At 46.9% G+C, this 26,084-nt stretch overlaps 1 protein-coding gene across 2 annotated transcripts in view; it reads right to left on the minus strand.

Annotated features, from left to right (window-relative positions):
• Positions 1-482: 482 nt before the first annotated feature.
• The window catches only part of THRB (thyroid hormone receptor beta), a 42,396-nt gene continuing 16,794 nt past the window's right edge, over positions 483-26,084 (minus strand). For both annotated transcript variants that reach the window (XM_009899854.2, XM_009899853.2), the window contains exons 2-7: positions 23,504-23,604; positions 17,711-17,858; positions 14,125-14,330; positions 10,292-10,438; positions 6,366-6,624; positions 483-4,412 (exon numbers count right to left, since the gene is read on the minus strand). In XM_009899854.2, the coding sequence (XP_009898156.2) occupies positions 4,171-4,412; positions 6,366-6,624; positions 10,292-10,438; positions 14,125-14,330; positions 17,711-17,858; positions 23,504-23,604 (1,103 nt within the window). In that variant the 3' untranslated portion in view covers positions 483-4,170. The remainder of the gene's footprint in view (positions 4,413-6,365; positions 6,625-10,291; positions 10,439-14,124; positions 14,331-17,710; positions 17,859-23,503; positions 23,605-26,084) is intronic.

Here is a 26,084-nt window from a genome sequence, read left to right on the forward strand (position 1 = left end):
CCATCACTCTCAACAGCGAGAGGAGCGTGTTCCTTGGTTGTGGATTTAGATTCTGCCAGTGAAAAAGGTTTAGCCTTAGGGGTGCTGGCTACATGTCAAAACTGTAGGGCTGGTTCTTATAATTTATGATTCATGCAGCAAGAATTCCATATGACACACACAGGTTAGAGTTCCATAGCACAGAGATACATCACTAGCAATGACATGCTCCGCTTGTGATAGCAGCCCTGCCCTGGCAGGTTGAGGAGATAAAGGCTCTTTCCCCACAGAGTTATTCCTCTCTTCCTGATGCATGCCTTTGAAGAAGCCAAGCAGCCTGATTAAAGAGGACTTTGGACCTTGGAGGCCTGGCTCTAACACCTACACTTTGGCAGAATGTAAACAAAAATGATGATCCCACACTCTCTATGTCACTGTGAATATCACAATTTATCTGAGATTACACATGGAATGAGAGCCCAAATGCACCGAGTGCTAGTCAGGGCAAAACCATGAACGGCAACCACCAGGTTGGACAGAAAGGATCTTCTGTGTCAGACCCACAGGTAGGTCACAAAGCAAACAGGAGTCATGTGGCACCATCAGGAATGAGACTCTGGGCTGCACTGGGAAGTGTGCATTTGTTATTTCTCTCAGACAGTTACTACACAGGGAGCTGACTGCACTACTGGTGTCTGCTGCTCAGAAGGTAAATCCAGTGGCTCAACCCTCCAATGGCTTGAGACAATCCAGGTGTAAGAACAAGTCTTAGCAGGATTAATGTCAGCATCTGCTGGCAAGAGTCTGCGAGAGCATCCTCACCTGATCTAGTTTTGCTCTCATGCTCCCATGAATCAGGAGCTGTGCTGAGGGAGTCACACACAGTAAGACTGTTTGGAGATCAGAGGTCATTAGATGTCAGTACATCAAACCCGTCTGAGAGCTTGGTCTCATTGTTCAGCTAAGGAGTACCAGTAATAGCTCTCACTCTGATAATCAGTACCAGGCTGGGACTTCACCTCAGCAGCCAGCAGCGTGCTGGTGTATGTCCTGTCTGCTCAGTGCTGCCAGATCTCTCTAAGCTGCTCGCCTAACTTTAGGCACTTTGGCCCTCCTGCAGTCACTTAAGGGAGGAGGACTGATTCTCTGAACCCTGATTAAGCACAACTTCAACCTACATCAGAACCTTGGGAAGTCAGGCCATTGGCCTGGATGCCTCGATGCAGCTCATGTGCCTGAATTCAGACACCCTTTTATGCAGGCTGCTTGAAACCTTTGCAGCTTGCCACGCTAGACCTCGGAGGACAAGTTCCTGTACGAATTTTCACAACAGCCAGTGTGCAAAGTGCTCAGTTTCAGTACTGCCTCAAAATGCAGGCCTCTCTGGGTCATTTCAAGGTCTTCCATCTCCTGCTGCTTCCCCAGGTCAATCCAGCAACTCTCACATTTTTTCTAATCTCTCCCAAATTCCCTTAGTGCAGTCCTGGCAATCTCAAGCATTCAAACAGCCAGTTCTCAGGGCCCTAAGAGTTATGAGCTAGGTCGCTGCTGGGTAGCATCTTCCCACCTAAAGAATGAACATTGAGGCTATTGATTACAGCTCAAAGGATAGGAATTGCTGACCCAATGATAGATTGAACCTCTCAAGCATCAGCACAACTCCAGGAACTGAAGATCTGAAAACTACATGAAACATCATGGACCTTGTAGCAAGATCACTGTGAATAAAACTAGGAGAAGCGTAGTATTTTCCCTCCAGGGTCTCATCTGTGCAGCACAATCAAAGCCTTGTACCTTAACTCAAGCTTACGTTTAGCTAAGAGGTGAGATACTTGCACTGACTTCAGGATTCCATACTCAGATTCATGTCAGAACAAAGCTCCAAAAGACACACACATTTATTCCTCTTTCCTTTGCAAGTAGTTCTGGGTGTAGATGCAAGCAAGGCATCAGGTACCCAGCATTCTTCATGGGCTATGGATGCTGCTCATCTGAGATTCTACATGTGAGTTCATCACCTTGTCCTGTTTTAGACAGAAAGTTTCTAACTTTCCCAAGACACTACAAGTCATTTGGACAGAGACTGATGTCAGCACTTGTGCTTCGAGACGGAGCAAACACAGGCTCCCACAGATGTCCTTCAACTTCAGCAAACACTTCAAACCAAATTCCCAATGGTCTGTCTTCCTTGCTGCCTGCAAATCACCCCTGAATATCCCTTTGTGGTTGAATGTTCTCACAAAGGCGTGGGTAGAAACTCCCAAGTGATAACATCAGCGCTCCTAAATCATCACAGGTGCATATGGTATCACAGAACAAGACTTCATATCCCTGAAAACATAGCCAAGAGCACTCCAATGCTTATCAATTACGTAGGGAAAGAGGGGTGCAAAAAATGTAACCCCTGGCACACACATACTGTGTTCCACCTAAGAGATAGGATTTCCTGAGTATTGTGCTTTTGTAAGGGGACAAACACACAGCATACAGGTTTAGATATGGGCCATGAGCTTTGAAGGTCAACACATTCACCCCAACAATGCCCACTGACTTGCAGGCAAAGGCATCAATACATAGCAGAGAAAGAAACCAGTACCAATGCACAACACGAAGGAAGGTAGGGCGAGAGGACGTGCAAAAGATGTGAGCCAAGTCTCTGCTTCCCAGGAAGAACAGAAGAATGTTTGGATGTGTCACAGAGTCACACCAGTGCAGAGAATGGTTTCATACCAAGTTTATAAAGCCCAGGAGCGACATCCCTCTACCTACAATGCCCTCATCAGCGGCCTCTGCACACCCCAGGAGCGAGAGTGCTTGCAGACTCCGGCAGCAGGGCATCCTGCCGCTGCTCAGCTGGGCTCCTGCTCAGGCAGGCAGCGGGAGGAAATGCAAGGAGAGCCTAGCTAAATGAAACACAGACTGACAGCAAGCAGGGACAGCCCAGCTGATCAACAGGCATCAACACCTCTGCAGGAGAGGGTGAGAGAAGGACAGAAGACAAAAGTATAGAACTATATTGAAGACATCTGATGAAGATTTGTAATTATATATATATAAAATTATATATAGATGTGAATATAAACTTTATATATATATATGTATATAAACCCCCAAAATATGACTGCCAAGCAATACTACTTGTATGACTGGGATAAAGCTGTACAGTCATGAGTGTTGGTAATGACACAGCTGGTTTCTGTCCCATCTGAAGGTCACCCAGTATGTGTTGTTCTCCTTGTCCTCACTCTGTGAGCATTCACATCCCTGGATGCTATCCTGGCAGACAGCCTTCTCTCGGAGAGACACATTCTCCATGCACCTCAGAAAAAGCAGACATCTCCACTCTCAGCAAAAGCACCTCAGAGGGCCAAATTCCCCTCCTCACTCCACAGTGAAGTTACCTGGAGTTCAAAGGTAGTAAGAACCGAGGGATCTTACTCTTTTATACACATGGAAAAGAAAGGAGTCAGTCCCTTCTAACACTCTGCATTAAGTACTTGATTTATGGGGCACAGTTAAACTGCAGCTGCTGGAGCCGTCCTCAGAAAGTGATGGGATCATGATGGTGATGATGATGAAGATCCTAGACCATAATGGTGACAGTTACAATAGAAACAATCAGATGTCCCTGCCCATGGCAGGGGGGTTGGAACTAGATGATCCTTGAGGTCCCTTCCAACCCTGACAATTCTCTGATTCTATGAAGAATAGGAATTTCTTCTCATTAACTGGTGACTTGAGCCCTGCAAAATGAGGTAATGCCAAACAAGGCTTGCCAGGATCAAATTAACAATAGCTGTTTTCACTTGGAGGCAAATTTATTCTCTGCCACTTTCAATTTCTCTCCCATTATTTTTCAAGCAACAATGTGTGTGAGCTGGTGACCATGCAAGTGCTGGTGAATGACCCTGGGCTGTTTGTATTTTCACTGCTAAGCTGTCAAAGCATTCACACTGAAGAACTGAGTGACACACTGGCAACGACCACAAGTACCTGCAGCATTAGAGGGATGTTTTCATCCGTGTGTATAGAGCTGCCCCCAGCAACCCCAACGAACACCCAAACGAAACCCCAGCCCTGACTCGGGAAACAGCGAGCACGAAAGAAGAGCAGAGGTGAGAAGAGCTGGGCAATGGGATGAAACGACAGCCAGCAGTGCCACAGGGGGGTGGAGAACTGCTCCAAGTCTCTCTAATCTTCAAACACTTCCAGGAACAACGGAGGGAAGAGTTCTGTGGGGCACTCCACCTTCATGTGCAGGAAGCGGCTGGCGTGGCAGGCTCCGATCATTCGCAGGTCTGTCACTTTCATCAGCAGTTTTGGCCAAAAGTGTGCAACGTGGTGCTTTCTGTAATTAATGTAGTGTTCAAAGGCCAGCAGGAAACCCTCCTGGCACTTCTCTATCCTCTCGATGCAGACGAGGCCCGGGCGATCTGCGGACGAGAAGCAGCAGAGTTACTGGCGTTGTCTGCCTGATTATAAACCAGCAAAACCAGGGCAGCTCTGCGGCCAGGAGAGAAAGGAGGGAGACTGAGAACTTCTTTTACCCTGGACATCTCTCTTACCAGTGCTCTCCCTCTCAAAGCAAGGAGGCAATCCTCCCTTTCTTTAACCCTTGTCTGCTTTGCCTGTTCAGCAAAGCTGCTGAGGGTGCCACTGCCACGTCACCAGCGAAGATGTTGAACAAGACTGGTCCCAGTCTGCAGCTAGATAATCCTTGAGGTCCCTTACAACCCTGACAATTCTATGACTCTATTTAGAATAGAGTTGTTTGGGAAATGTTCCCTCAGAGTGACTAGAGCAACAGATCTCAGCTAAGGCTTGTATCTGTATCTTTCTGTAAAAACAACTAATGAAGAACCAAGCAAATGTCCTTGCCAGAGATGTAAATTACAGTTCTTTCCTACCTGTTTCCCTGCAGTCTGACCAATGCTTTGATTAAGCTTTGAACCCCAGGTGAGCTGCAAATGAAACTGCTATGGAGCACCAAGGAACAATGAAGACAAATCTGACTAATTGTCTTAGGTGGCACCCAGATGGGAGCTGGGAAAGATCCTTTCACAGGTCCTCTTCAAGAGATACTTCTGGGAAAGCAGGTCATAGAATCATAGGATTGTCAGGGTTGAAAGGGACCCCAAGGCTCAGCCAGTTCCAACCCCCCTGCCATGGCCAGGGACACCTCACACTACAGCAGGTTGCTCACAGCCACATCCAGCCTGGCCTTAAAAACCTCCAGGGATGAGGCTTCCACCACCTCCCTGGGCAACCTGTTGTAGTCTCTCACCACCTTCATGGGGAAGAACTTCTCCCTCACATCCAATCTGAATCTACCCATTTCTACTTTTTTTCCATCCCCCCCAGTCCTATCCCTCCCTGACACCCTCAAAAGTCCCTCCCCAGCTTTCTTGTATCCCCCTTCAGATACTGGAAGGCCACAGTAAGGTCTCCTTGGAGCCTTCTCTTCTCCAGACTGAACAGCCCCAACTCTCTCATCCTGTCTCCATAGGAAAGGTGCTCTGAACTGCCTTCTGAAACCCTTATTCACATCTCACTGTGTAGGGAACTAAAAAGCAATGGAAATGGGGAGGTCAAACGCTGTGTTGTGAGTAATGTGGAAACCTTTCTGTCTCAGATGCAGTGAATGCCTGTAATTCACTGCCTGTGGGTGTTATTCAGTGCTCAATCTTCAAAGTGGTGTTAAAACCAAGTCTTGCCAAATCTGCTGCTGCCCAAGAATGGCATTTCCTATGTGGGCCAGCACCACCAGTGGAAGCATATTTGGAAACATGCTCTGTTTAGGAAGGTTAGAAACTTTGGAAGTCACATGGAACGGTCTGTGCTGCTCCTGGCAGCCCACTGGTCTGCCACTGACAGACCAGCTGCACTGGTCACAGCGTAGGGAAGCAGCCCAGCTCTCAAAAGCAGGCAGTGGTGCTGTTAAGTAGAAAACCAAGAAGGCAGGGAAAACCTGAGACAGATGGAAACATGTATGAGTTGTACCCCCTGCCCAGTGCAGGGCAAGAGGCAACTTGATTGTGTGTACAACTGTTGCTAAATTATCAGTCTGTCCTTCAAAGTAAACTGGCTCTGAACCAGATGTGATTTATTTCTGATGACCACCTCTGCCTCCTCTCTAAGTACTGAACTGTGCATAGTGTGTTACCAAAGCCTCTTTCAGGGCTGCCTCTCTGAATAACCTGCGTTTTTGTCCCCTCAGTGGTCACCAAACTAATTCTAAACTGCACTGGGATTTTGAGAGAGGATTTCTCCCCCGTTCCTCTAGTCGGCACTACAAGGTCTAACATGCTCTGCTTCTTCCAAAAGAGGCTTCTGACAGGCTAAGCAGTTTCAAACCAGCTGGGGTCCCAGTGTATTTCTGTTCTCACCCGATGACATGAGCAGAACAGCCTGAAGAAGGGCAACCTCGGTGTCATCCAGGTTAAATGAAGACAGAGACATGCCCAGGTCAAAGATGGCGTCGGACACCACGCCGAGCCCCCCGTTCTTCAGCTGGCCCCTCGTCACCGCCATCTCCCCGTTCAGGGTCAGCGTCTCGCTCTCGGGATCGTAGCGAACTGCCGCTCGCAGGGACATTATCTCCATGCAGCAGCCCTTCAGGAGGATGATCTGGTCTTCACATGGCAGCTGCAAAAGTCACAACTGGTATAGACACACTAGAACCAGGCTGAGGACACAGGAGGACAGTGTGCTCTCTAGCACCTCTGTACAGAACCAGAGGTGCTTTAATGTCAGAGAAACCACCAGGACTGTTTTGAGACTGTCACTAAATGAACAGAAGAAGCCCTGTGTAAGAAAACCCAACTCATTTGTACTTGGCTTGAAAGGAGGCAAACATCTATCCATTACTGATTCATGTGAAGTTATTATATTTACCTGATTTGCAACTGAAACTTAAGAAAACCAGCCCTCCAACTGCAGGTTTGCAATGGCAACTGGGCACTTGCAAAGCAAGCTCCTTATTTGGTGTGACACAGTGCAGAGGGGGTGCCAGTTACCTAATGCAAGTGGAAAGCAGTTACCTGTTAAAGAAGAGTTTTAATCACAAAGCCAGGCACAGTCAGCTGAATTATTTTTCCAGCAATGCCAGCTTCAGGTGTGAAGTGTTTGATACACAGGAAAAATGACTCATCCTGTTCAAGGCAAATCACTTTCTCTGCAGGTCACACTGAGCTCAGCAGCAGCATGAGGAAGGCTGCATGAGCACAGTAGCACTGTTTAGCTGCTGAGACTGAAGCAGGGAAACAAACAGTAAGAGATTAAGGCAAAGCAAGACAGGTATCAGAATAGGCAACTGCAGAGAAAAATGTGGTGTGAAAGAAAGGGAGAAGGGAGAAGAAAAGAAATTAAGAAGAAGAAAAAAAAAGACAAAGGAGAAGGAAAACCAATGGAAAAGCAAAAGCCTGATAGCAGTAGGGAAGATATTTCATGATGCTTCAGCTGTTTTATTAAACCAATGAGAATTCCTCTTCCTACTTGAACCTTCTTAAAGCTTCTTCATGGTAGTGGTGACCTGGATGTGCTTCCCTTCACTTGCTTTCCTAGCTGCAAAGGACACACAGGATGCCTGCTCCACTGATGCCAAGCATCAGGTTCTGATCTGCCAGTAGCAGCAGTTACCACAAACAGCAGGCTGAAACATTCTGCCCCAAACTATGCAGGTTTCAGTGCTCACCACTTGAGGCTTGCTACCAGAGCACTTTCCAGGAGTGAGGTCAATGAATGTGACTGATTATCTGCCACACGTTGTCCTTTCCTCCTCTCTCTGCAGAGGGAAAAGGCAAAGGCAGGAACCTCAGGGGCTCACCTCAGCAGGACATACTGGCAACCAGCATGTGTAATGCAGCACCACGGAACTGAGCTGAGCTACCTTAGAAGGTGTTCACACAGCTTCACCCAGCATGGAATTACTGTTGCCTGTGACACTTAAACTCATATCAAGCTGATGAAATGCTCCTCAGTCTTCATCTTCTAAGCAGAAAGAAACACAAGAAGGAAATAGTACCAGAAATGCTGAAAAGGTTTTCTTAGGCTTTGATTGCCCTGGAATTAGATTCTTGCTTTGAGGTATGGGCCAATGCAGACTAAGCTGGGCACTCACTGTGCTTTCCTGGCTTGCACATGTGTCCAAAGAAGAGAGAAAGAAGAAAAAGCCATCTGTGAAGATGTAAGTGGCCATGTATGTTCCCTGCCATCACACTCCTTCACAGAGATTTAGCATGCTCTCAGCCTGAGTGTCTGTGGAAATGAAGAACTGAGACAGTGCTTAAGTGCAGAGTTGTACTTCACTCTGCCTCAGACATTGCTCCCTACAGGCGTCAGGTTTACACAGTGGCTCAGCTGTAAAGAAGGTCTGCCCTGAGCTGCATAGCCTACAGAGGCCATGCCCAAGATTGTCTTGATGATCCATGCCTCCTGCCTGTCTCTGACACAAGAGGGCTTAAAGCAGCCAGGAGGGGTAGATGTCAGATGGGCACTGCAGTCTGTGGCTGACTGGCAGAGTTTTCTAAATTAAAGACTAGTTTGGCATGCCACTGCAGCTTCCCACTGACAAACATCAAACCAGAGGAGACACATTCCCTCAGGAGCTGCAGGGGCTCCTTGATCCACAGCCATGTTCCTTGTATTTGAAAATCTTTATGCTTGGCCACGATTTCCTGCTTTCCTGCATGACAGAGCCAGCGCTGAGGCTAGCCAGGGAGAACCACTGACACTGTATCAGCTATAGAAATACCTCTTCTTCTTCTTGAGGAGGCCAGAGGAGATAAACAGCCCTCCGTGACTAACTGTAAAGAAAAGCTGCCAGCCAAAAAGAGAGAAAGCAAAATCCTGTGGCTGCCTTAAACTTCTGTCCTGACTGATGCTTTGTCTCCGCGTTTACAGAGCCTAAAGAACACCGATGTCATTCACCTGCCACCAGCAGAGCCAGGCGCTGCTCTGCAGTGTGGGTGGGCAGGCAGACATCCTTCCATAGCTAGATTCAGGGCATTTCCATGATTCCTATGCCTCTGGATTCTAAGGGACTCACAACACTTAAAATTACTAAAATGATTAAGATTATTAAGACTTGTTATGGTTTTATGCTGACACCTAGGAAAATCCCAGAGACTTTGATAAGAAAATAGCCAAGGCAAAGAAAGTTAGCCATTGGATGCAGAGTAACAAAATGGATATGTCTGTATCATTCCATCCACTGCAAGTCAGCTGCAAACACTTCTGTCTCTTTTCACTTCTTTCTCTTGGCATGGCTTGTTCCCTTAGCTCCTTCCTGACCTTCAGCTGGCTAGACTGTGTTTGTGAGAGGGGAACGAGAGGGAGAGGGGAGGTTGTGAGCAGTCCCCCCCGGACTGTCCAGAGGGGTGTGGGAACAATAGAAGGGGATCCTTGTATTTGTGGGGTGTTTCCTGAATTGCAAAGGTACAGCAATACATTTTGTGCATATTCATTGCATTTTATGTTTCTAAGTTTTGCGTGCTTCGTAAATACAGCTTCACTCTGCTTTTCAGACCAGCTGAGCTAGTCTGGTCATTTATTTTGGGGGTAATTCTCTGGAATGTGTTGGTGGGTAGTCTCAACCCACCACAAGACTGAAATAGAATTTCAAGTTGCTGTTCTGATAACATTTTAAAAGTTAGGACAAAAGTGTCATCAATCATCGCATCTGGTCCTTCAAGAAAAGGAGACCTTGGTGCAACAGAGACCGGCCTAGGGCCTCAACACTCCTAATGTGCAGTGTCCTCTATTTTAGTTTATTTGCTGTGTATTTTACATGTGAGCATCTACCTGGACTGACACTACTTTGCTTTTACAGACTTCTTTTTTGGCACAGCCTCCCTGTTCAGAAGAAGCATGCCTAGGGAACACAACGAGGCAAGTGCCATTCCTGCGTGGGGATGCTCTCCTGAACTTGAAGACTTGCTGCATATGCCCAGCTTCACAACACTGCTCTTGCCAAGGAGTCACAAAGGGCAGAGGGAACTATGTGCTGGAAGACCTGATTAATGTACCAAAGGTTTTGCTAGACAGTCTGAGTTTGCTCACTTCACAGAAACACAGAGTCACATTTGCTTAGTTCAAGACCACACCTAAAGACACATTTGAGTTTCTAGAGAACCATGATGACTTCTAGATGAACAAAACCATAACTGCAGTGACCAAAGACAAAGATGATTCTAGTCCTACCTATTTTGAGTAGCTTTAGTTTTTCTGATTTTAATATCCTCCATTGCAGGAGTATTTTGAACAGATTTTAACTAGAGGCATAGAAATGAGGAGTGCAAAGAAGTCCTCTTACCTCACAAAACATAGGCAGCTTTTTGGCAAAGTCCACCACTCTTGTAATCGCTGGTGTGATGATCTTTGTAAACTGGCTGAAGGCTTCTAAGTCAACTTTCCCACCTTCTGGGGCATTCACTATTGGTGCCTGCCCAATATCTTCTGGCTGAGGAAGTAAACAAAGATATTTAAAGGAGCAATGTATTTTAAACCAAGGATTTGATACTCTGAATAGTGCTGGTGGTGATGGAAGGCGTGCCGAAGTGACAAAGAGCGCCGTTCGCTTTACAAGCAGTGCCCATTACAGCCCAGTATGTGGACTCGTTTGTGAGGCACTTGTGAGAGGGGCTGCACAGAGGAGTGGGGGACTGGTGTGCTGCTGCCCATCCTTGTGCACATGCAAATTCACCCCTCTGCCTGTACCAGTATTTTGTGGGTGCAGCATATGCACTTTTGCTTGCAACTATAGACATGTTCTTGTTTCTTGCAGGTGTTAAGAACTCTTGAGCTCCTCTAAAACCTCAGGGAGCTGAGCTAACGTGTTTGCCGTGAGAAGAGGCTGAGAGCTTTGCAGAGCTAGGCTCTTTCACCTCCTCAAAATTCTCAAACCCTCCCCAGAACAGATTGCTTGGAATCACAGAGCTCTAGGCAACTGCCAGGGTTCCTTTCCAAAACTAGGCTAAACCAGCTGATGACTAAGAATGGGCTAACACAAACCTAGTCTGCATAAAGTGACTGGAGTCTGAACTGGCCTCTGTAAAATTTGGGGTTGAAACTGACCTTCTGCCTGACTTCAGCCCAAGACTTCTCCAAAACAGAAAAAAAGAGTCACATTTTGAGGATTTCAATAGGAACAGGCAATGGAATAGTTTCAAGCAGAATCTGCAAGGAATGGGCCTGTATTCCAGCTGCACTTCAACTTGTTGATCTGATCTCATGACAGCTCATCAATGTCACCATGTATTCTAAAACCAGGCATATGAAAGCCCTTCCCTTTACTGAGCATGGCTTTGTGGTTGTGACAGGCCTGCCAACCAGCAGGCAGAGGTTCCATTTTGTTCACAGTAGAGAGCCATAAAGGAGTAAACTTCAGAGAACAAGGCCTTAAATACCGAGAGACTTCAGGATATTGATCTAAGGGCACTCAAATGGGGGGGGTGATGAGAGTAACACCTTCTAAAAGATCCTTCCACAGCTCTGTCAGCAATCTGAATCCAAGCCTGACTGCTCTCAACAAAAAGCAGCACATGTGTGAATGCAGCAAGGCAGTGCAAAGCACCAATTGTAAAGGAGCAATGAATAGGACTGAGCTCAGTTATCTGATGGTTCCCTCTGAAAAAAGAAAAGAAATAAAATCAAATAATCCCACTTCTAGGCAGCCTCCCTTCCTGAATCTTGGGCAACTAAATGTCACTGTCTGTCTGCTCATGATAAACAACCTTCATCCCTTCCAAGCAAGAAGCCTACATGCTTAAATCCATGCTTAATATTGTTAGGGGGGGAAAAAAAGGGAAGAGCACAGCACTTTCTTGAGAAAAGCAAAAGGAGTCAGGACTACTAACTAGAGCTAGTGAAAGCCATTACCATCCAGCTCACCTCCATAGGAAAAGACCTCAAAGGACTTCCTGCTGTTTAGGAACCAGCCTCAGCTTCCTAAGGACAGACCCACAGCTCCCAAAGCATGTAGTCAGCTCTTGCTCTGCAGCAGCTTGTGGCAGGGGCTTCCATAGTCCTCCATCTGCTGCTGGCATGCCATCCTGGACTCTCCCTGCTGTGCTCACTGCAAGGTGTTACTGAGATTCCTACACCTGCCTGAGACCTCTGGGCTTCAGCATGTGAGCACTGCCAAGAAGCAGGAGGCTCTGCAGCAAGAACCGAGTGGAGAGCTAACTGTGGTAGTCACAGCTGGCTTCCCATCTGCCCATGACAGCTACCACCCCTGCTTCTGCCCCAGCCAGCCAGAACTGCCCCATCTCCCAAAACTCTTCTTGTTAAATCACATCATTCCCTGCCTCTGGGCATCCTTTGCTGGAGGCACCCCCTCTGCGAAGGCCATCTCCAGAGCCTGAAGTCCCTCACTGACCACACTGCACATGGTACAGCTTTCTGCTCATGTTTTCACTCTCAACTCAAACCTCAAGCTCCCCATGCTTTATTGCAAAGTAGGAGATACTGGCAGAGCAACACTGCTGCCTGAGTAACCAAACACACTGATGCAGCTGCTTCTTGGACTGCTAAAATCACCACCACAAACCTTGCTGGGAAGTGCTCTCTTGCCTCCTGCCAGTGACCACTGCCTGTGGTTTCACATCCAGGAACACATCCAGCCACGTTTTGAACATCTCCAGAGAGGGAGACTCCACATGCACCCTGGGCAGCCTGTGCCAGTGTTCTCACCCTCACAAGGAAAACATTTTTCCTCCTGTTCCCATGGAACTTCCTCTGCCTCAGCTTCCCCCACTGCCCCTTGTGCTGGCATTGGGCATCACCCAGCAGAGCCTGGCTCCAGCCTCTGGGCACTCACCCTGCACATCTTTATCAACATGAATGAGGTCACCCTCAGGCTCCTCCTCTCCAAGCTACAGAGCCCTCAGCTCCCTCAGGCTCTCCTCATAAGGAAGATGTTCCACTCCCTTAAGCATTTTTGTGGCTCTGTGCTGGACTCTTCCAAGCAGTTCCCTGAGGTCCTTCTTGACCCGAGGGGCCCAGAACTGGACACAATACTCCAGATGTGGCCTCAGCAGGGCAGAGTAGAGGGGGAAGAGAACCTCTCTCCACCTACTGACCACAGCCCCCATACCCCAGGATGCCATTGTCCTTCTTGGCCACCAGAGCACATTGCTGGTTCATGGTCAACCCCCCATCCACTAGGACCCCCAGGTCCTTTTCTGCTTCACTGCTCTCCAACAGCTCAGTCCCCAACCTATCCTGCTCCATGGGGTTGTTCTTTCCCAGGTGCAAGACTCTCCCTTTGCCCTTGTTGTATTCCATTCAATTTCTCCCTGCCCAGCTCTCAGCCTAAGTCTCCCTGGATGGCAGCACAACCCTCCTGTGTCAGCCACTCCTCCCAGTTTGGTGTCCTCAGCAAACTTGCTGCCAGTGCTCTCTGTGCCCTCATCCAGGTCATTGATGAATATATGGAATAGAACTGGGCCCAGTGCTGAGCCCTGAGGGACTCCACTAGATACAGGCCTCCAACTAGACTCTGTCCCAATGACTACAACTCTCTGACTTCTCTCCTTCAACCAGTTCCCATCCACCTCACTCTCTGATCATCCAGCCCACACTGCCTCAATCCAGCTGCAAGTTACAAGGTGAAAACTGAAGACATCTTGTAGTCTACACCCCCAGTGTGACTGTATCATCCTGCTTTCACTGGAACTCTTTTTTCCTTTGCCACATTTATTTTAATTAATGTGTTCACTTTAGAACAAGGAACCAAAGCTCATGAGTTATTAATAAAAAATCTCAGCTTGCACCTGAACCTGAAGCCTGTTTTAACACTCATGATATATGGTGTGGTAGTCTCCAATTGAGACAACTATCCATAGATAGGTATTTATAAAAGTATGCATTCCAGACTGCTGCTGCTAGGAGTGAAACAGCTACTCTGCACCTCTCTTATCACAGCCCATTAAAAGCATCCATCTGGGTAAGCCTTAACTTAGCAATCTGCTGTTTGTCTTTTGAAATACATGGCCTGAGCTCCAGGCAAGAGTAGGAAGCTGTTAACTACAATGATCCTCAGAAACGCCAACAGAGGCCTGACACAGCCTTTTGTCCTGGGGCTGCGATGTTGGGAAGGGGCTTCAGAACAGAGAAAGGAGCAGTGTAAAAGGCTACAGTCTTTACCAGAAATTTCCTCTTCTGTTTCCAGTGGCTTCCCTGTGCATTGGTGGCCACGTGTGCTTCAGTGACGATTTTGATCAGCTCCCACTCCTCGTCCGTCGGCTCCGGCTTGTGCCCAATGGTTTTCTGCAGCTCCTCCCGACGTCGCTTCTCTCGGTTTTCCTCTATCAGCTTTCTCTTTGCCAACCTCTTGCTGTCATCCAGCACCACTAGCAGGGGACAAAGCACACAAAAATGGCCACAAGCTCTTAAGGCTCTCTGAACGTTGGTCTTTGCTATGCCTATATGCTACGTCACAGAATCACAGGACGTTAGGGGTTAGTATCATAGTATCACAGTATCAGTCAGGGTTGGAAGGGACCACAAGGATCACCCAGTTCCAACCCCCCTGCCATGGGCAGGGACACCCCACACTAGATCAGGCTGGCCAGAGCCAGAGCTGGTTGGAAGGGACCTCCAGAGATCATCAGCTCACAGTTGACACAGATCTTATTCCCCCCTCCAAACTTTGTTTTCTCAGAAGCCTGGATTGCAAAGAATGACTGTTACAGTTACAGGCTGATGCCTAGGAAAATTCCATAGACCGGGAGTAGAAAATAGTTAAAGGTAAATAAATTACCATTGGATATGAAAGAAAAATAATGATAAGGTCTAAATCACAGGCACAGGGTGTTAGGGGTTGGAAGCATCAAGTCCAACCCCCCTGCCAGAACAGGACCAGAGAATCCAGCACAGGTCACAGAGGAACACATCCAGATGGGTCTGGAAAATCTCCAGAGAAGGAGACTCCACAACCTCTCTGGGCAGCCTCTTCCAGTGCTCTGGGACCCTCACAGTGAAGAAGTTCCTCCTCATGTGGAGGTGGAACCTCCTGTGCTGGAGTTTCTATCCATCACCCCTTGTCCTATCCCAGGGTGCAACTGAGCAGATCCTGTCCCCTCCCTGCTGAGCCCCAGCCCTCAGATATTTAGAAACATTGATTAATACATAGAATACATAGAATAAACCAGGTTGGAAGAGACCTTCAATCCCTCTCAGTCTTCTGTTCTCCAGACTGAACAGCCCCGGGGCTCTCAGCCTCTCCTCATCAGGCAGTGCTCCAGTCCCTTCATCATGCTCATTGCCCTCTCCAGCTGCTGGGCTCTCTCCAGCAGATCCCTGTCCCTCTTGAACTGGGGAGCCCAGAACTGGACACAATATTCCAGGTGAAGTCTCACCAGGGCAGAGTAGAGGGGCAGGAGAACCTCTCTTGATCTGCTAGACACACTGATGGGGATTAGAAGTAGCTACATGAACACTTCTGTCTCTTTTTCACTCCTTCACTCTAGCTGCTACTAGGTGGTGCTACTATGTGGTAGGGGACACGGTCTCAAGCTGCACCAGGGGAGGTTTAGACTCAAGGTGAGGAGAAAGTTCTTCACCGAGCGAGTCGTTCGTCATTGGGATGTGCTGCCCAGGGAGGTGGTGGAGTCACCGTCCCTGGAGGTGTTCAGGGGGAGATTGGACGTGGCACTTGGTGCCATGGTCTAGTCATGAGGTCTGTCGAGATGGGTTGGACTTGATGATCCTTGGGGTCTCTTCCAACCTCAGTTATACTGTGATACTGTGCTACTGTGCTTCTGCTTGGCTCTGATGACCTTGGCTATGTTCCTTGTTGTGGCTAAGCACCAGCAGGGCTACACTAAATGCTTTCTCCTCTTCCCCTTGTATGGAGGGGTGAGGTGAGGTGGGAGGAGTTTGTTGGTAGCCACTGGCTTGTCCAGTGGGGTCTTTGTCCTGTAAGAATATCCACTTTGTACATATTCACTGCATTTCATATTTCCACATTTTAGTTTGCTTGTAAATAGAGCTTCAGTTGCTTCCAAACCTTCTGAGCTAGTCTGGTGATTTATTCTGGGGGGGTAATTCTCCACATTTATGTTGTGAGGGGTAATTCCTAACCCCATCACAATGACTTACCCTTCTGGTAGCATTTTGTATGCTGCCATTGCCTTCAGTGGCTCATTCCACCAATAAAACTAGTATGTTACAGGTTTGTGAGGACTCAGACAATTGCTCCCACAATGGGCTTTGAGTACATTAGGAGAGATGCACAGGTTTTTTCCAAGTAGTATCACATGCTCACTGCTCTGAGCTATGTAGCCAGCAGAAGGTAATGTGAATTTAAGAAGGTGGGAGGTACTCACTCAGAGGAGACTCAGCTACCTGTTGCATGACATAATCAGAAATCCTTTAGCTCTTTCCTTAAGTCCTAACAAATGGTGCTGCTCTGGTTCCTTCCTCTAGATTCCTGCTGCTTCCAGTGAGATCAGAAAAACCAGTCCCTGGGCTGCTCATCTCTGACCACCACTGAAGGCTTTATCCCATTTACCGTGCAGACAGGCACAGGCCACTCAAAGAGAAGGGCTTGCTTTAGCAGGTGAGGGCTATTCTGATCCACAGCTGGTGGCTGGCAGAAGCAATGTGAATCCTGCTTACACATGTCTGTTCACACATTTTAACCCAAGGGTGGGAGAAACCCTTCTAGAGCTGGAGTACAGCTGGCCTGTCTGCCATGCTCAGTGGCAGCTCCTTTGGCACACAAGTAGGTGCAGCCCACAAAGGCCAAAGCAGCTTTGTGGTAACAGCACCTCTTGGTCAGAGTCAGACTCAGGGAAACTTCACAGTATCACAGTACATTAGAGGTTGGAAGGCACCTCCTGAGATCACTGGGTCCAACCCCCCTGCCAAAGCAGGATCACTTCTTACTCTGCACAGCTGCTACCTGTCTGATGCTCACCACTGCCTGCTGCATCAGGCTGGACTGGATGTGACCCAGGGTCACCCAGCCCCTCCCCTGAAGGTCAACCTGGCTAAAATGCAATTGTGTCCTTTCTTCTGCTTCCCTCTAGGCAGTTATACATTACATGAACAATGATAGATACTAAGTGAGAATACTTTCCTGTGGTTTGTTTGGCCTGTTTCCCTGCCCCTTCTGCAGAGGATTACACTGGCAACAACCATTAACGTCAATGCACAGGAGGATTTGTTGGACTACCTCCCCTTTGCACCTAATTGAATTTATCCATGTAAATCCCTGTGGAACAGCAGGAAAAGAAGGCCCCTAAGGGTTAATCTTACAGCCACATTTTCTAGTTCTTCAGAATGAGAGTAGAATTCTTTGCAGCAGATAACTTCTTCAGGGCTAAAAATAAAACAAACAACTGCAGGATGACTCACACAACGACATTCAATTTCACATCCTCCAGAACTTTCTAAACAAGGGGTTTTTTCTCAAGTACAGTGTCCATCCAGATGCACTTCTCCCTCCTCTCTGACAAAGAGTGCACATTCCTACTGTTATTCAGCTGGATAAGGCCAGGAGGAGGTGCAGTCTGGTGAAGGAAGGGTAAACAAAAAATTACAGCCCTATGAAAGTGGTTTGGTGCAGTAAGTGTAATTGCCTGGTACAGGTTATTAAAACAGGAAAAAAAGGGCTGGCAGTTGTGCTCTGCTTCAAGAACCTTCACCAATCAACATGCTTTAAGCAAATACACTCATCAAAACCCAACAAGAAGAAGAAGAAAGAGGAGCAGAAAGAGATACTTACAATCTGTTGCCATGCCAACAAAGATACATTTTTTGAAGCGACATTCCTGGCACTGATTCCTGGTTACTTTGTCTATCACACATTTTCCTTCATATTTACAGGAATAGGTTGGATGGAGGTTTTTCTGAATGGTTCTTCTGAAAAAACCCTGAGGGCAATAAAGAAACACGTTGGAAAGCATTAGCATGATGCAGTTTGCTGTTCAAGCTGAGGACCTCTTTGGTTTGCTAGGAATGTGCCAAAATATGCAAGATAAGGTACTCCACTCCATCAAACTCTCAAAGATGGAAAGAGCAAACCAGTTTTAGTGTATGACATTTCTGTTCTGAGCTTCCTGAAACATTTCCTCCCTAAAAGTAAAACTCATATCGACATGGTAGGTAAGTAAAGGCCTGAGTAATGGCGCCTCAAGGGACAAACACTCTCCTGCTCTTGAAGTCTTATGTTGCAGCTACCATCTGCAAACAAGAGCTGGGACCTGTGCAGAGTGCATGGGGTTGAGAAATGCTTTCTAGCTGACCAACTGCATGCTGTGAAGAGCAAAACAATCACACATTCTATGTGTGCCAAGAACAACATCCTGACATGCTGGCACCCTTGGATTGGAACATGCTGCAGAAGCCACCTCCTTGACACACTGGCACCTCTTAGTGGGAAAAGATTTTAGCTTATAGCTGTGGTTGGGTTTTATTGATTAAGTGATGGGTAAGACAGAGAATTTAAGCAGCTATTCAGAATACTGGAGACTGGGTGTTTAGGGACACTGCTAAGGATATACTGCTAGGGGTATACTGCTAGGGACATGCTTGGGACTTCTACTTCCATTAGCTGCTTTGCCTGTTAAGGGCTTCTAGGACTTCTGCCAAGGACACTCTGAGATGCTGTAATGCTGGGGATTCTACAACACAGTAATGAAGGACATCTGAGTGGACTTCTGAGATTCTCTGCCCTCTGCACTTCTGGAATTCCATTGCTAGAGCAGTAATGGGGTTTGTACCTTCGTCACCTGCTGGCACCTGTTGTAAGGGGCTGTTACAACTACATTCAGCTCCCCCGGCCCAGGGCAGTGGTAGCCTTATGCTTCTGTCTGTTATTGGTTTGTATTTGTACTACAGAGTTTATTCTGAGTCACCACTGAAGGTTATCTAGAGGCATATATGTACTTCTAATTTTGGAGCAGCTCCTGTCAAACCTAAGAGTGATGGATGTGATACTAAAGGATCAAGAACAGTTCTACCCCTTCCTTTCCATCAAAGCCAAATAGCCATCCAACCAAAACTGGGCAAGACTAAGGATTTTTCAAACACAACTGGCACTGGTTTTGAGTGTGTTTCTAAATAGTGGATCCAAAGAGGAGAGGAGGATTTGATCTGTGAGAAACAAACATCACCAACAAAGATCCCTTTCTGAAAGTCCCATCTGTCCGTCAGCTGTCGATACGGACCTGTACTGCCAGTTGCCAAACAGGCATTAGCTCAGATCCCAAGCTCACAACAACTAATGTAGTTCCACTGAAGGTATTGAGTTGTAAATTCCAGAGACCTTGGGCCTCAGTAAAGGAATCAGAATCATAGAATCAGCCAGGTTGGAAAAGACCTCAGAGATCATCAAGTCCAACCTATTACCTAACACCTAACACCTCTTGACAACTAAACCATGGCTCCAGGTGCCAAGTCCAATCCCCCTTTGAACACCTCAACTTACCTCTGAACATTTCACTCATAATTCTGATACTAATTGCAACATGACTTTTCTGATTGACTTCTGCAAGAGCTGGATAAGCTTCCTGAGACTGAATGATTTTTACAAGATAGGCCATAAAGCAAGAAATTGAGACCATTTTATTTCAAGTGTCATTGTTTAAGATTGTCTACATTCAGCAATGCAGCCTGGAACCACCCTGACAGAGCAAACACACTGGGCTCTCGGTCCTGTTCGACTGAGGCCACCGAGAACGGTTCTGGCTCCAAAGAAAACAATGGCAACACTGAAGGGAGGTTTTGCCTGATGCATAGCCCCCTCATTTGGGATTTTCTCTAATGAATAGTCTCTTCACTCCTCTAGATGAAAGGTCTGCTTTTAATTATGCTAATTAATACACAGTAAAATCTTATAGCAGTGGGCAACTTACTTGAACACAAGATGTTGAATGCATTTGGGCCTGCACTGCTAACTCCACAGGAAATAATAAAGAGCCTTGGCCTCATTAGGGTTTGACTCAGCTCAAGAGTACAACTCTTTCTCCCTTCATGACATGACATGAAGTCTCAATGAAACTGAGTTACATAAAGTGTGTGTGAGCCTTTGCAAGACTGAGACGTGCTGAGCTGAGCCTAAATCCAGGACATCACAGGCAAGATGTCTTTTATGTGGAGCTTGGATCAGGCCTCAAACTCTCATCTACCCAACAACTGGATCTGGATCCACTCTCAACCCTGTGATGAATTCCTAGAGACAGGCCCTGTTCCTTTCCTCCCTGAAGAACAAACATGGCTCTGGACCACCAGGAACACAAGGTAATCTCTGCTCATAGCAAGAGATGAAAAAAATCTCTGATGAGTCTCAGGAAATGGTACTCAATTCCATTTTCCAAACCTTGCATGGGGCTTAACACAGCTCTAGTTTTATCTCCTCCTCTAGAGTCTTTCAAGACCCATCTGGATGCATTCCTGTGTGACCTGTGCTAGATTCTCTGGTCCTGCTCTGGCAGGGAATCTGGACTCGATGATCTCCGGAGGTCCCTTCCAACCCCTAACATCCTGTGAGCCTGTGAACAACAAGGTTCCTCACTGCTTGTGTTGGAAACAGTACATTTCATCTTCCAATTCCTTTCCATTTCTCAGAAACCTTTTGCAAAAACCCTCTTTGATCATCTCTAGACAAAATGTAATAAGGAAATTGCTCTTTATGTTTGTCCAAACATTTAACCACAGAGCTGTTAATTTCATCAATAAAAGCATGCACATCTCGCTGGAAGGCAACTACTGTTTTCCTACAGTCCTCAAATTCCTTACAATTTACTCTTCAGAGAGCATGTGTGAGGATGTCTTGTTCATGAAAGCACTTGCCAAAGCCAGTTTTTGGCTGTCAGCCCTGATGAATGTTGTCACAAAATTAAAGTGATTTTGGGTGGAAGCAAATAGTAAACGTCAGATTCATTGACAACTGGTTGCATACAAGTTTGCTGATAATCATACACCTTCAAGTCTGTATGAAGATACTCCCAAGCATGGGCTGAAATTGTCCACACAAAGAACTCATCTTGCACAATGAAAACATTTGCAAGAACAGCAAAAAAACCCAACCCAAGCCATCTGTTTGTCAGCCAACAATCAGTAAGAGAAATAAATGAAGTACTTTTTGCACAGTGTTAGCTCAGTTCCTTGTGCACACAAGTATTACTGTCCATTTTTTGTGTGCCTAAAAGAACCACTCAGTTGCAGTAACAAAATCCTAAGTAGGAAAGCTTGTGAGAGGCAGAACTGTTGAATGGTGGTGTGCAGTAATAAGCCAAGGAACACCAGGTACAAGCTGGAACATAGAAGATTTCAGCTCAATATGAGGAGAAACTTCTTTACAGTGAGGGTGACAGAGGCCTGGAGCAGGCTGCCCAGAGAGGTTGTGGAGTCTCCTCCTCTGGACACATTCAAATCCCACCTGGCTGCATTCCTGTGCAGACTGCCCTGGGTGATGCTGCTCTGGCAGGGGGCTTGGACCTGATGATCTCTGGAGGTCCCTTCCAACCTCTAATGTGCCGTGGTACTGCGACACTGTGAAGCAAGATGCTTCATGATGCTACATCGCCAATAACTTCGCACTGTATCTGAACCAAGTGATTTTCATGCATTTAATGTCATCTGGTACATGGGATACAAGTGCACAAGAATCCTTTGTCCAGTTCCCTTTTTTGTCAGATATAAATGTGTTTGTCATGAATATTATGTATGTATGTATGTGTACAGGCTCATGAATATTACCACAAATCAGCTACAGGCTCACAGGATGTTAGGGGTAGGAAGTGACCTCTGGAGATCTTTGAGTCCAACCCTTGTGCCAGAGCAGGACCAGAGAATCCAGTGCAAGTTGCACAGAAACACATCCAGGCAGGTCTGAAAAGTCTCCAGAGAAGGAGACTCCACAACCTCTCTGGGCAGCCTGCTCCAGTGCTCTGTGACCCTTACAGTAAAGAAGTTCTTCATGTTGAGGTGGAACCCCTTGTCCTATCAGAGGATGCAACCGAACAGAGGCTGGCCCTGTCCCCTCCTTCCTGAGCCCCAGCCCTCAGATGTTTATAGACATTGATCAGATCCCCTCTCAGCCTTCTCATCTCCTGACTAAACAGCCTCAGGGCTCTCAGCCTCTCCTCATCAGGCAGTGCTCCAGTATCTTGCACCCCTCCCTTGAACTCTCTCCAGCAGATCCCTGTCCCTCCTGAACTGGGGAGCCCAGAAGTGGATGCAATATTCCAGGTGAGGTCTCACCAGGGCAGAGTAGAGGGGCAGGAGAACCTCCCTGGATCTGCTGGACACACTGCTCTGAATGCAGCCCAGGATCCCATTGGCCTTCTTGGCCACCAGGGCACATTGATGTCCCATGCAGAACTCCTTGTCCATCAAGGCTGCCATGTCCTCCATGACAGGGCTGCTCTCCAGCCAATCACCTCCTAAAACTCCAGGTGGAGTTTTGTCTCTTCTCCCAGGCAAGCAGCACCAGAACAAGAGGACACAGTCTTAAGCTGTGCCAGGGGATGTTTAGGCTGGAAGTGAGGAGAAAGTTCTTCACAGGAAGAGTAATCAGCCATTGGAATGTGCTGCCCAGGGAGGCAGTGGAGTCACCATCCCTGGAGCTGTTCAGAAAAGGCTTGGATATGGCACTTGAAGCCATGGTTTAGTTGTCAGGAGGTGTTAGTTAGTAGGTAATAGGTTGGACTTGATCTCTGAGGTCTTTTCCAACCTTATTGATTCTATGATTCAATGTTTAAAATATTCCACACACTGGGGAGGAACAAAATATGACTTTTGTGGCTTAGTCCCATGACACTCGTCCATGACATGTGTGGTCCCATTTGTGTAGAAAAACAAGTTTTCTCTTCTTTCTGCAGGGAAGAATAGCTTCCTTACAGGATCTCAAGCTGTTTAAGCCAATTTTTGGCAGTGAAACGATGTAAGATGTGCCAGACCATGTTACACAAGTTTGGGTTTTATTTACTTGCTCAAAGCCATCTCTTGTTTAATTTTGTGTGTAGCTTTGGAGATGCAGTTTAGGGCTGGAAGCACATTTCATTATGCTTATGTAAAAAAGTCCCTATCTTTCTGAAACTTTTAACTGGGTGTCAGTGCTTCCCAAAGTGATAGATGTTACTGACACATGAGCATGTGGAAGGGCTTTGGATTTCTGCTTCTTCGCAGTGATGATGAGAGGCACTGGAACACTTAATTGCTACAGACTCCTCAAGGTCAGCTATTGCATAAACAGCTTCACTGGAGTTGCTGGGAGGATGCTGATGTACACTGGCTGAGAACATGGCCAAAGCAACATTAAAACCCCAGAAAGATCAAAGCTAGCAAACCTACATCTCTCCTTTTCTCTTCAAAAGCAAACCCTGCAAAAATCAGCTATATTCCTTATGCATATGAAGAGCAGCAGCATAGCCAGATACAGCTTATCATCAGTACTGGATGTTCTTATTCACTTCTAATCTTTGTTTTATTTGACAGCCCAGGTCAGGAAGTCTGTATAATGGAGGAGCTGGAGAGCTATTTCTGCTCTGTGCTTCCCCACTGTGCCATTTACCTTGCAACCTTCGCAAGTGATGCAGCGATAATGGTATCCGGTGGCTTTGTCCCCACAGACTACACACAGCTCATCCTTGTCTAAGTAACTGGGGATGTATCCTGCAAAGAAAAAGAAGATGTGGCATATAAACTCAATATGGAATGATCTATATTTGATATAAAAATATCAGATTAAAATTCACTTCAGGTCTTCCCTACCAGCCCCATACTTCTGAGCTCACTGGATTTCCTGACTAAGAAGCTCAGACTACATTAGAGATTTATTTAAAATAACACAGTCTCCAGTAGCTTCTACTTTGTTCCAGCACCTACTGCACAAGAGGCAGGCCAAGAACATGCTCTCTCCCAAGTGAAATACTGCCTTAGAAAAACAAATATACCTGGTTCTACCTCAAAGGCTTTGAAATGAAAAAAGCCAAGAAAAGAGAAAACCCAAGAGTGAGACACACAACGTAGTTCTCTGTGCTGTTTGACAGCCTCCCCAGTAGGTTTGTGCACTGAGGGTGAGATCACAGGCTGCAGGGTGACTCAGAACTTGGTACAAAAAAATATTTACTGAGTGACTGTTTGTTTCAAAACAGCTCCACAGGCATGGCTAGAAAAGCATCAGCAAGAGATAGCCCAAGGTGCACTGGTCATATCTGACCTGGGTGTGTTCAGCAGGAATACTTCATACGGCCTGAATTTGGGACAATAAACAGAGGCATTCAAATCTTTTGGGGTACCTCAATCCAAGAGAGATGTGGAGGTGCTGGAGCCAGGGCAGAGGAGGGCAAGGAAGCTGTGAAGGGCCTGGAGAATAAATGTGATGAAGAGCAACTGAAGGAGCTGGGGCTGGTTAGTGTGAAACAGAGGAGGCTGAGGGGAGACCTCCTGGCTCTCTACAACTACCTGAAAGGAGGTTGTGGAGAGGCTGCTGCTGGTCTCTTCTCACAGGTAATTAGTGATAGAACAAGAGGGAATGGCCTCAAGCTGCCACTGGGTAGGTTTAGACTGGACAGTAGGAAACATGATTTCATGGCAAGAGTGGTCAGGGATTGGGATGTGCTGCCCAGGGAGGTGGTGGAGTCACCAAGCCTGGATGTGTTTGAAGGTGGTTGGGTTGTGGTGCTTGGGGATATGGTTTGAGGGTGACCTTTGTAGAGTGGGGTTGGACTTGATGATCCTGAAGGTCTTTTCCAACCTGAATGGCTCTGTCATTCTGTGAAATCTGTGTGCATGCATGTGTGTTAGAATGACATTTCTCTTCTGAAGGGGTTTACCAACACCCAGCTAGTGAAATCAAGTATTACTGCTGTGCAAACCACCAGCAATGCTTGGTTCTCATCCCATAATGACATTTGCTTTGGTAACATAAACATATTTCCAATTTGAACAAACCCCCAAAATAATTCTGATGGCAACCCAAAAGTAATCCTAAACTAAAGTGAACTTTAAAACAGTGTGGCACAGAAACCTTTCAAGGTAGGTGTTCCCATGACTCATAATTAATGGAGTTATGGTACTTAACTTTTCCTTCTGAAAACTCTCTGTAAAGACATAACACAGAGATCTCAGGTTCACTGTGAGGGGAAGGAGCGAAGTGCAGCTATTTGAGGAACTGCACAAGGTTGTTCAAGTGCAGCATTTCACCGAATCCCAGAAAGGCTGAGGTTGCAAGGCTCCTCTGGAGGTCATCTGGTCCAACCTGCAGGCTCAAGAAGGGCCACCTAGAGCAAGTTGCTCAGGACCATGTCCAGATTGCTACTGAGTATCTCCAAGGATAGACACTCCACAACTCTCCTGGCCAGTATGTGCAAATGCTAGTGATGAAACTCAGCGATTTTATTGTCTTCAGAAGGAACTTCCTGTCTGTGCTCATTGCCATTTGTCCTGTCACTGGACACCACTGAGAAGAGTCTGGCTCTGGATGGGGGATCAGGTATTTATACACACAGTTAAGATGCCCCTCAACCCCCCACATACCATGTCTTAGGCCTTCTCTGCTCCAGGCTGAACAGTCCCAGCTCTGTCTCTCATAGAACAGATGCCCCAGGCCCTTCGCTGTCTTTGTGGCCATTTGCTGGACTTACTGCAGCAGGCCTATGTCATTCTTGTATTGGCAAGTCCAGAACTGGACCAAATTGTCCTTCACCAAAGCTGAGCAGACAGGAAGGATAACCCCCCTCAACCAGTGATCCTCCTAATGCAGACCAGGACACCGTTGACCTTGCCACAAGGACACACTGCTGGCTCATGTCGAATTTGCTGCCCACAATGCACCCCCAAGTCCTGCATGGAATGTGCTTTCCAGCTGGTTGGGACCCAGCTTGTACTGCTGCATTTATTATTCCTCCCCCAGTGTAGGATTTGGCATTTCCCTCTGATGAACTTTAAGAGATTCCTTTCATCCCATTTCTCCAGCCTGCCTGGGTTCCTCTGAACAGCAGAACACCCATCTGGTGTACCAGCCTCTCCTCCCAGTTATGCATGATCTGCCAACTGGATGAGTGCAATTTATGAGTGTGCTGAGGGAGAGTCCTTTGGCTGTGGCTGTAGAACCACGTGTTAGACTACATCCCAAGCTCACTGTCTTTATA

This window comes from Dryobates pubescens, chromosome 4, assembly GCF_014839835.1.
Source record: "Dryobates pubescens isolate bDryPub1 chromosome 4, bDryPub1.pri, whole genome shotgun sequence".
Taxonomy (NCBI): domain Eukaryota; kingdom Metazoa; phylum Chordata; class Aves; order Piciformes; family Picidae; genus Dryobates; species Dryobates pubescens.